General features: G+C 42.4%; 1 protein-coding gene across 1 annotated transcript; it reads left to right on the plus strand.

The window, feature by feature from the left end:
* Nucleotides 1-5408: 5408 nt before the first annotated feature.
* CD24 (CD24 molecule) lies at nucleotides 5409-10272 on the plus strand. Its single transcript, XM_063329853.1, has 2 exons — nucleotides 5409-5568; nucleotides 8226-10272. The coding sequence occupies exons 1-2, from the start codon at nucleotides 5500-5502 to the stop codon at nucleotides 8409-8411; spliced, it is 255 nt and encodes an 84-aa protein (XP_063185923.1). The 5' UTR covers nucleotides 5409-5499; the 3' UTR covers nucleotides 8412-10272.
* The last annotated feature ends 1111 nt before the right edge of the window (nucleotides 10273-11383 follow it).

Consider the following 11383-nt stretch of genomic DNA (forward strand, 5'->3'; position numbering starts at 1 on the left):
TGATCTAATGAAGACAGATTCGAGAGAGTACAAAGGAAAGAGACAAAAATGCGTAGAAATCCTATGAAGAAAGGTTGAAGGAACTGAACCTGTTCCCCAAAATAAGGGAAAATATAGTGGCAAATGTCTGAGCTAATAGTCTACACTCTTTTGATAGCCAGTGATGTAGGCATGTCCAGGATGTGATTAATCTGTTTCAGATATCTATGTTGAAATGAGATGAATTACGTCATAGAAGCACTTGTTTACCTTCATCATCTATCAAGGGTTTCCAGGGAGACTCACTTAGATATAGACGGCTGCTGTCCTTCCTCCTCTCAGTGTGAAGTGTTTGATATGTTTTCAACTGGTAAACACTTTGTTACAAATCCGGCCATCATTATTATCTGTGCCCTTCGCTATGGCAATGTAATAATTCATTACTTTAAATTTGCAGCAAAGAAGACTTTGTATTAAGAGAAATATTCTGCAAAGATAGTTTGTCAAAGAAACAGGAAGCCTACGGGCTGTGGAGTACCCTTCACTGTTTTTTTTTCTGGCAATCATGTTTAAACCTGCCTCAAATCAAGATGGAGAAAATTACCTTTGATTGTTTTTACTTCTTCGTGTCTATGGGCCTGTTGTCTGACATGATGCCTTATGAGTTGAGGGAAAGCCCTGTCTTGGTTTTGTCCCATACCAAGTAGCATGATCCCAGGCGTTTCCTGAGCACGATTCAGGGGTTGGCCCAGGCCAGGGACAACTACCTACCAATAGGCAGGTTAGAATCAGCCACCCTTTTCTGGAGGCTACGAGAGTTTAATAGACGTGGCTAGACATGTCAGTTGGCCTCAAGGCCAAAGAACAGGCTCTGCTACCATTAAATTTGTTTATATTGATGTCACCCAAGAGTTTGTTTGACTTAGGGAGAAAGGTGTGCTTTTAAGCAGATCTGAAGCCACACCTAATTGTGTAAGCTGACACCATCCCTTGAAGTCTACCCAGAAGTCAAAAGATCCATGAGCAGCAACTCTTAAGCTTTTCTTCCTGAGACTTTTTCTGGAATCACAATTTCACTTCTGCTCAGACTTCCAGGCTTATGATTCCAGGGTTGGAAATCATGGCTTTGTTTACTTCCATGACTATATACACCTCTAATTCAGTAGCCTGATGCTTTTTGCCTCGGATAGACACAGAAAGGAAACCACAGCACTGATGGAATCCTGGTGTAATGAGGGTCTGGATCATGGCAGCAAGGCCCATGTCTGGAGACATGTATAGTTGAACGCGATCAACATTTATTACCAAGTGGAGATTTACAGTACCACCAGTCATACCTTCCATTAAAAGTTCTACTAACATGAATTAAATATAAACCCTCCAGTGAAAGAGGGAATGTACTCCTCAATATATATTCTGAGTTCTTACCCAAGACACATAACAAACAGCTTTGTCCAGTTGTCTAAAACCAGTTTCAACCAGGCAGCTCCCAACAGCATTTCCGTCTTGTTCTGCAACGATAGTGAATGTGCAACTGTCAGGAAGGGTGCTTCAAAAAAGCTGGCAAGTTTGGTTATATGGCTGGAGCTCTCTTGCTGCTGCAAGATAGGTCCTTTCTGCTAAAGAAGTAGCAAGAGAAGGACCAGCCCAGCTTATGAAAAACTAGCGTTCCTATGTATTAGAAAACATTGAACTGTGAGTTTCTCAAGGCAAAATCCACATGGCAAAAAAGGACATCAAAGAAACTTATCACCAGGTGATGTCAGCATAGATCAGCGTATACGGGCTAGTCGATACACACGGGAAAGCTGGATTTCTCTCTTCAAAGTTGTCCTCTGAAAAAAGATCAGGTGCTAAGATACAAACGCATAAATTGGTCACAGATGGGGGTTAACCAAAATAACTCATAATTAGGTATTACCCAGGTGAGTATTGAGAGCTGCAGTGCACTCTAGCGTGAGCTTAAAATGGGTGAAGACCCTGGGATGGGATAAGTTCCAGTCCATGTACAGCCAAGGAGAGTGAAGAGCTGTTTGGGAGCACAGGATCCAGTGATTCTTGTTGGCAATTGATGCTCCTAAAATATTTAAGCTTAGATGGATCAAGACTAGCAGCTAAAAGGCAAGAGTAAATTAATGGTTAAGTTAAATTTAGTCCTCATGAATTCCACTCAATTCTCTGGCTACACTAATTTTGCTAAAACTTGTCCAAATTTAAATACATTACTTATCCATCGTGGAGACTACTTCTCTGCTTCCTTTTAGAGATGACTGATTTTTATTTTTTTTTTCTGCCAGTCATTTTAGCTGATCTTGTTAATTAATGCATTATACAAAGCAGCACAAGTTTTGCTTCTGATTGCTAGAATGAAAGTTTTGACTATCGCAAAGTTCAGTCAACTTAAAAGTCACTGGTGGAATATACAGATGAACTTACATTTAACCCAAAAGATCAAAGTAGTTTTCTCCCTTGGTTAAGCTTTTTCATCAAATATTATGTATTTAACTGGGAGAGGTGCTGAGTACTGTTCTGACCTAGAAAAAATAAATGAAGCAGAACAATGAGGATTTAACAATAATATTTAACAACGTATCTCAGCATCGTGAAAGCTGTTAGAGCAAACTGCTATCAAAGGATGTTTAATTGAGACAGTATATTGTCTTTTCTGAAAGAAAAAAATCAGAAGTGCCTTTTGGCCACCAGATAGCAGTGCTTCGCTTTTGTACAGCTCTCAACTCAATTACAGTGTTTCTCATCTCGTAGAAAAATCCATATATTGGGTCCTGGTCTCTTGCTCAGATACATCTTTTGCAGACTTCATTATAGACTTCAGCTGAAAAAAAGTAAAAATTTCAGAATTAGCTGTGCAGATGATTTATGTGTTCAGGAGGAATCAATAATATTGCAGCTTTCCTGAATGGGGAGAGCTGGTTGTAGAAATATAGTGTAACACAGGCATTACAATTATCATTTCCAATGACAAAAGTTTCAAAGAAAACATTGGGCTTAAGATATTTTTAGTGCTTCTTCCTTGCTGCCAGTACATCTCCTTATTTGCATTAGTATTTCAGGAATATTTCAGAAAACCATGTTTTTTGTCCTCAGAACATAAACATAACAGTTTTATTTCAGTAATTCATCATTTTTGCCAAATGTTTTAAAACCTCTGTATTTTTCTTTATTTAAAATGCTATTAAAGGAACAGACTTAATAATATTTCTTAGCAAAAAGAAAGATATCCCCATTTTCACTGAAACTTGTTGAAACGCCAAAAGTGCAACACCCTATATAATAATAATTAGCAGCTGTATAATGCTGTGTTGGTTCAGGTCACCTTACAAGACCTGTGCGTCATCTTCATTCTTTGCAGACATGGCTCCAGACCTCAGGTAAGGTGCACAGGGTCGAGAGAATAGGAAAGGCCATCTGATAGTTATTCCCTCGTTCTCATCTGTCCCAGCTTTTACTTTAATGTGTCTCAGCTGCTGCTTTAACTTGCAACAGCCGGTTATCGTCCCTATGGGATCATGGAACAGCTGTATCACTTCCTTTTCTCCCAAACAAGGCGGGAGAGATTTATAATGGAAACCATCTCTGGCAGCTCTACACTAGGATGTTCTTCGCTTTGGCTGTCATAGAGCCCTAACTGGATTCCCTTCCTTGTGCTTCTCCTCCAGGGGATCTGGTGGTGAAACCACCTGAGCCCTCACTTTATCGCTATGATTCATGTGACCTCTCATAGGGAACTTCACCTTTTTGTAGAGTTAGGCATGTTTCCTGAGTGGAAAGGTGACCTTCCTTCCCATTTGTGATCTCATTTCGACTGTGACAACTAAAGCAAAATGTTATGTGAGGAAAAATAGTAATAGGAAAGTTCTCAGCTTCATCACCCCTTTTTTATTTTAGGTCAATCACGGTTTCCTTTTTTCTATTCTCATATCTCTGTAACCATGAAAACTCATCTTCTGGTAACCGGCTTTCAGCAGACGACGAGTGAATATGCAGAGACCTAAGACCCTTAATTTGATGACTATTCCCATAGTTACCCTACACATAGACTATGCCTCTAATAGTTAGGAACTGGACTCTGACTACGACCAGGTATTTATAAAAACCAGGGAAATGATACTTCAGGAGCGCTTCAGGCTTTGTGTAGCTCTCAGAAGATCTTTCGTCTTGGTGTAGAATAAAGATTGGTATTTTGGGTGGTACAGCCTGCAAAATGCCTTTATTCCTCGAAAAACAAAATAACTATGGCTTTGTGACAGAGCATTCTGAAGTAATTCATGTGCAACTTGGTTTAGAATTTTATATTTTGCCTGACACAAGTCCCAGCATCCTGTTCTGCGCTGCATCTCCATGTTTCCTGTGCTTTGGGACCGAATTCTAGCAATACCCTTGGAAACTCCTGAAAAGCAGTCCTGCCCCTGGAGATGGCAGAGTTATGTAGTGCTAAACGTGGATATCTCCTCCTCACGCTTTGTTCCGAGATAAACATGAACGCATCCGATCTTAAAATCCATTGATTAGTCTGAGCTAACGGGACACCTTCCTCTTCTTTGAAATGGAAATAACCGCTTTGTCACTATAAAATCAGCGCATCAGTGTCTCTTTTTATAGCTTATGAAGTGGACACAGACTGGCTTTGTTAATTTGTCTGTACACTGAGATACCTGTCTCATTTGGTGAGGCACTGGCACAATCTATCTACAGTCTATTAAGATGAGAGGAGTCTATTAAGAGAGGAAATACAATATAACTACAATATTTACTGTTCCAGAAGCTGGAACCTCACACATGCGGAGGCTGGAAGAACCTTCTGTTCCACTTGTTACACCGGTTTCCTGCTCTTTAAGAAATAATGGTAATAATAAAATATTTACATCCAAAGAGTGCTTGAAATTGCAACCTGTGGTCTGAAGCCCGAGCGCTGGTGGTGCAGCAGCCCTTAACAAGACGGGATGTTAACTCAGCCTTTCACCCACTGTTCCCATCATTCGGAATTACTTACAGCTGCCCTTACATTTTCTTCTCCCCCATGACTTGGTTGTGGGGTGGTGTTTTTTTAGTAAAAAAGACTGATGTCGTTATAAACATAAGCGTTGTCCTGGAGTAACTGCAACTCAAGCTCTGCAGCCCTGTGCCGGTTCTGGCCCACGCCAGAACACGACAAAGCCACCACCCCCTGTAAGACCTGAACGGGAGTGGGAAACACACCTCTGGGGCCGGTCCAAGAGGGGCCAGAGGGACCCGAGCAGGAGCTGTGGGAGCTGGCCCAGCCCGGCCCGGGGGCGGGGGGCGACAGGGGCCCAGGGGGTGGCAGCCACTTGCGCGGCGGTGGACACGGAGGGGCGGGAGCAGAGTTGCGGGGCGGAGGAGGGGGAAGGCGGCGGCAGCGGGCGCTGCCATAAAAAGGCCGGGCGCGGCGGGGCCGGCGCATCCCTCTCGCCCGCAGTCACGGCGGCCGGAGCAGCGGCAGGAGCAGCAGCGGGGCCGGCGGTGGGACAGCAGCGGACGGGCATGGGGACGGCGCTGGCGGCGCGGCTGGGCCTGGGGCTCCTGCTCCTGGCTCTCCTCCTACCCACGCAGGTGAGCCCCGCAGTGGCTCGGCGCTTCCCCACCCGTGTGTGAGGGGCTGGAAAGCGGCCACGCCGAGACACAGCCCCCACCATCGCCGCCGCCACCACCACGCGCGCTCAGCCTCAGGCGCGGGGATGGGGGGTGGGCTTCTCCTGGGGAGCCGTTGGGCGGGAGGTCGTGAGGGGTGGCCGGCGCCATCTCGCCGCCCGGAGCCCGCCGTGGGTGGTGGGCGGCTCCCCCGCCCCGGGGCGGCGGCGGGGCGAGGGGAACGAGCCCAGGCAGCCCCGGCTGGGGAGGCGCCCCGCCGCCCGCGGGTGGGCTCGTCCCCGCCGCCCGCCCGAGGCCAGCGCCCCGGCATGGCGGTGGCGCGGGTTACCCCGCTCAAATTAACCAAAAAAAAAAAACCCAAAAAACCAAATAACGAAGTTGGGAGTTCGCCGCGTTTCTTCTCGGGGGCTCCTGGAGGGCGTGAGCGGCGAAGGGGCGTTCGTTCCCCCCGCTGCAAAGAAGGGGAACCATGGCTCCAAACCCGACGTAGCTTCCAGCGTTACAGTCGGAGGGCGGCGAGATCCTGGTCTGAATCCTTCCCCCTCACCGGGGCCGTGGGTCCGGCCCCACGGCAGGAGCGGGAGGTTTGGGGGCCTGGGCTGGACAAGTCTTGGTCTTGGTGCAAAGGCAATAATAAATGAGGGCGGTGGTGATTTGCTTTTCGGTCAAACCGAGAGGGGCTCCCGGATACCGCATCGATGCCTTTTTCCTAGGGACCACCTTTTGAAAAGGGTCAATAACGCAATATCATAAAAACAAACGGCGAAAGGATTGCTGGAGATTGTTTTAAATATTCTTCCCCCCCCGTTCTTTATAAGTAAGGGCATTATACCTTCTCCGCTGTGCTCAGGGGAGTCTTGCCCTTGGCGGTGATGAGAGCAGGATCAGACCCTTTGGGTTACCGGTATTTGTCACATGCTCGTTAAAAAGATCTGTCCGGGGTCCCATCTATCGTGATATTGTGGAACTGGGCTCTAAGCCCTTTACCTTCCACCAAGAAAAACAAAACCCAAAAAACAAACAAACAAAAAAAACCCCCAAACCCTATCCAGAAACCAGGCTTTCAGCTTAAAGCGAAGAAAACTCTAAAAATATAGAACCATGTGTGAAACAGCAGCGGAGACTTTGAATGAAGACTGAAAAAATTCCAGGGCGGGTTGGGGCTTGCCTCTTATTCAGCTTGTGGGTTGTTAACTGGGCAATTCATTATTGATCACTTTCGGACTGGTTTCAACAGAAACTTCCACACAGCGATTTTTATCCTGCAGTCCTAAATGGCTTCCAGCATGTTGCTGGCTGCCAAAACCCCTGACTACCAGAAGCTTTACGCCATCCTGATACTTTTCTAGGATATGCTTTTTTTCGTAGAAAACACTTAAAGAAAATGCTCATGCAATTTTTTAATAAAATTAACACTGACCACATGGCTTCAGCATTAAAGGACTATAATTATTTTTTCGGCTAAAGAAAATTAATCTTCTCAGCAGCACTAGAGATATGAAACAATAAGGGCGCCTTTTATGGACAGCATTATTTATTAAACTAACTGCTCTGGTTTAAAAAAAAGACATTTTCTGTTACTTCAGCTACCTCTATCAGAGCTTACCAGAAGGCTCTGCTGTAATACAAGTTTGCTGCCATAGAGCTGAAGCCAAGCTTGCTAAACTATGCTTGTTTCAGGGGAGCAAATATGCGGTTCTTGCTATTGCTTTTCATCTTCGTATATGACATGCTTTTTTTCACTGGAAAAAAAGAACATGTTAGCTTGGCTTTGAAAGTTTTCCTGTGGATGGGTAGGAAGTAGCTTGATACTGAAGCTATATGGGGTGCAAATTTTTATGTTCTGTGCATATAATACAGAGTTAGGGAGGGGAAAAACATGAATTTTTTGATTTTTCCTTTCTGTTAGCGTTTTTTTAATTTGCTAATATTATGTGGTCTTTCCACAGCATTTCCTATTTGTATACTCTTGCAAGCAGATAGGTTATGATTTAGTCAGTATAGTTCCATTGTGTTAAGTTCTGCAGCTCAGCACTACCATGGCAAGATAGGAGATGTGAGAGGCTGCAATATTTAGTCCGCTCACATAAGCCCCACCGTTGCTTGAAAGGAATTTCCAAACCAGCCCCAGAAACAGTATCAGTAGGTTCTTCACTGTTTGTTCATATTTTTGTTTGTGGCTTAGTTTGCAAAGACGATGAATTCATGCAGTTGTCTGAAAGTCTTGTTTATCCAAGATTTTTGCATAGCTTTACATCTGCATTTTTTTCTTTTTGTGTGAAGTTTTTGAAACCTACTTCTCTATTCTATTCTAACTTTTGTTTTAGTGGAGAGTTTTGATAAAGTGATAGCTAGGTAACAACAGAGAAACATTTAGAGAAGTGTTAGATTTAGTTGTTTAACAAATCCCATGCATGCAATTCAAAATGTCTTTGTCCTGAGCTGCACAATGAGAGGCATGAGCAATTGTGTGTATGGTATCTGAGTACTGTGAGCGGTGCTACACATTCTTCATTACAACTAACTTGTCTTCTGTTGTTTGTTTTTAAAAAAAAAAAGAAAAAAAAATAATCCACAAAACCTCCTTTTTGTTATTTTTCCTCCCCCTTGCATTCTAGATCTACTGTGATTCCAATGGAACAAATACAACACCTTCAAACAATTTTTCAGCAAGCTCCGTTTCTCTGTCAACTGTCACAAATTCAGTGAACAATGCCACCGCTCAGGGACATGGAAGTTCCCTTCATTCAACCACAAGTCTTCTTTTCATTCTCTCAGTTTCTCTTCTGTATTTTTGCTGTTAAGAGACTCTGGCATGGAAATGGCTACCACTCCCCACCCAGTTTCCTGAACCATCCGAGATGACCAGATCTCCGACCCAGCATGAAAATCAATCAGTCCAAACTCTACATCAAACCAGCTTGGTTCCACTCCATACTCTAATTAGTACCAGTCTGACCTAGAGAAGCACTCAGTATTCTGACTTTCCAAACCTGACCAGTGTGAAAAGACCAACTTCAGCAAGGAGGTAAAACAATGAGCTCTCTTCACCAAATGAGCTGGAATTTGAAAAAACAAGATGGAAGGAAAATGAGACAGTATTGGCAACCTCTGATTTAAAGCTGAGAAGAAATGCAGTATCTTATAATATGGATGGATGATAACACTCCACCAAGAAAAAGGCTAGAGGGTTTATCTACCATTTAGAGTAAGGACTTTAAGAGATTTTATTTTCCGTTTAAATTCATTAAAGTCAACAGGCTCGTAGAACCACTAGAAAACACAGAAAAGCTCCAGGGGTCTGTTTCTCCCACAGCCTATATGGTTATAACCTATGGGTAGTGTATACAAAAGAAAGAAAGTATCAGTGAAAAGGGTTTTGTCTAGATATCATTTGTATGAAATTGTTACAAGGATAAAAATAGAATACCAAATTTTTGTAAGAATCCTCTTACTTCTGAGTCCTAACCAAATGGCTAGCCTGGCAGGACTAGTTTTGAAATAGCTAAAAACCACCACTTTTCATAAGAGTGGAATTATTTATGGTGGGAATTTGAATTTGACGTTTTATTTAAATTGTTTGTATATTAAACCATATGTGCCAGAGGACAGAGGTGTGGAAACATTGGGAAAAGTACCAGGAGCTTTTTGCAAATGAAGTTCAGACAAAAAAAAAAAAAGTCAAGGGATAAATGTCTCCTCTTTCCCCTATTTCTCCTCCCATGTTCTACAAGTTGTATAAGTTCTTTTTGCTCCTGGAACTTTCCTTAATTATGAAGGATTTATGGAATCTTTTGAGTAATGTTCTAGTGCTGCTTTCTTTTTTTTTTTTTTGGCACAAGGTGAATAACTTACTGTTTTGCTTTTTTTTGAAGAGTTTTAATTGTGATAGTTTACTTTAAACATCGGCTGATATTTGCGGTGGGGAGAAGGAGTGGAGAGAGGAGAGCAAAATGCCAAAAGTAAGAAATTAAATGATCAGATGTTTGGAATATGAAGACTGGAGTCTTAATTTAATCACTGAATTTAAAAGTTACCTTTGTAAATACTACTTTTTAAAAATTTTCTGACTCAAAATTGCTATACTTGCACAGATTGTTTCTGTATCATCCAGTGCTTTAGGTAATAGTATCTGGTACTTGATCCAAGCAAGCTTTGTTGAGGAGGTTCAACTACCTTGATGATAATACCTTGTCAGAAAAAAAAAAAGCCGATATGACCACATGTGAGTATACATGATCATATCACTGTGTATAGATATTTATCTCAGTATAAGATCATGTCAAACATGAGTGGCTCTCTATTTTTTTTTTAATCCACATCTGTCTTTCAGTTACATGACCATCATTCCAGAGTATCATTATATTAATAGCAAACTAACACAAGTTCATGTCAGTGAGTGTACATGGACATTTCCTCATGCTTATCATTTGTATCCAGTAAAATGTTAATGATTGTATTTTTGTGTTTGTGTAACTATGCTTTGATTTATTAGCTACTGATTTTCATTTGAGGGAAAAAAACCTGTAAATAAAATGGTGGACAGGCAATGCATTCTAGATGCACTTCCAGACACTTCCACAAAAACTTGTAACTTGCCTGCATAAAGTGAATGAACTGTTAAGCAAGACTGTATATGTGATTAAAAATCTCAAGGTCTAGAAATGCTGAAGTGTAATTAGTTTTATTTCTCTGTAAGGTTTAGTGACTCTGGGAGTCTGGATTCCACTCTGAAATCAGTTGGTGAGGTTTGATTCACTTCTCTAGTAACTGTAGTAGGTTTTCCATTCTTATTATAGCCTCTTCCCTTTCAAAGTATTACTATGATTTCATTTTAAACAAACAGTGCTTAAACAGAGTTTTCCTCTGTTTCTTACTGTGGGCAGTGAGTTATTTGCCTCACAATGGCTAAAGCTGTGTTTCAGCTTCTGGTTATAAAATATGTGAATTAACTGCTTGAGGTTTCTGACTCCCGCGAACTCTGTTAATATAGTAAGAATATTCTAATAATTCAAGTTTCACCATGCTTGGTGAAGGAGAGAGACTGGAAGAGGCAGAAATTTGTGCAATATTTTGCTGAAAAGCAAAAAAAAAAAAAAAAAAACCTGGATGAGAATTGAAAAACACATAGTTCATGACATTCCGAAGTGGTGTCTTTGTTTTTTCAGGTATGCTCCTTCCTGATAACCCTTAAAAGGCCCAATGATGTTCTGACTGATTATCTTTACTCCCTAGATGTGGAGAAACACATTTAAAAACGCCTGGCTACTTAGTCATGCTGCACGATGGTTGGCATTTTTCATTGGGAAAGAGGCCCCCGGAGAGGCCTCCTGAGGCTCTGGAGGGAATGCAGCGCGGCAGAGCCTTTGATTGTGTTCCTTTACTTTTCCAGTAGGCTGAACAAACCCGAGGAGCGGGATGGGTTTGTCAGAGCTCACCATTTGAATGTATCTTGGAATCCGCAGGGAGCGTCAGAGCACATTGTTCCCTCGTTTAGCTCCTCTGCGGGCTCCAGAAGAAAGCGTGAAGATAAAATGTTACACCAGCCATTACCTGGCTGGGTGTCTTCTCTACAAACATAAAATTGAAAATAGAGAGACTCTCTTCAAGGAGAGACAGAGAACAAGACGCCTGCAACAGTGGTCTTTAATGATGTACCAGTGAAATAAATGAAGTATAGGAATATGCTTGAAGTTAAGTTTTTGTTAAATATCCAAATGAATTGGGATGATTGGCTTAGCTGGTGGCATGCTTTTTTTTTTCCCCTCCTTTTTTT

This window comes from Chroicocephalus ridibundus, chromosome 3 (assembly GCF_963924245.1).
Source record: "Chroicocephalus ridibundus chromosome 3, bChrRid1.1, whole genome shotgun sequence".
NCBI classification, from domain to species: Eukaryota; Metazoa; Chordata; class Aves; order Charadriiformes; family Laridae; genus Chroicocephalus; species Chroicocephalus ridibundus.

Coding starts and splice junctions, on each gene's coding strand:
- CD24 (XM_063329853.1), top strand. CDS start 5,500: ATGGGGACGGCGCTGGCGGCGCGGCTGGGCCTGGGGCTCCTGCTCCTG. Junction 5,569..8,225: donor CTCTCCTCCTACCCACGCAG/GTGAGCCCCGCA, acceptor CTTGCATTCTAG/ATCTACTGTGATTCCAATGG.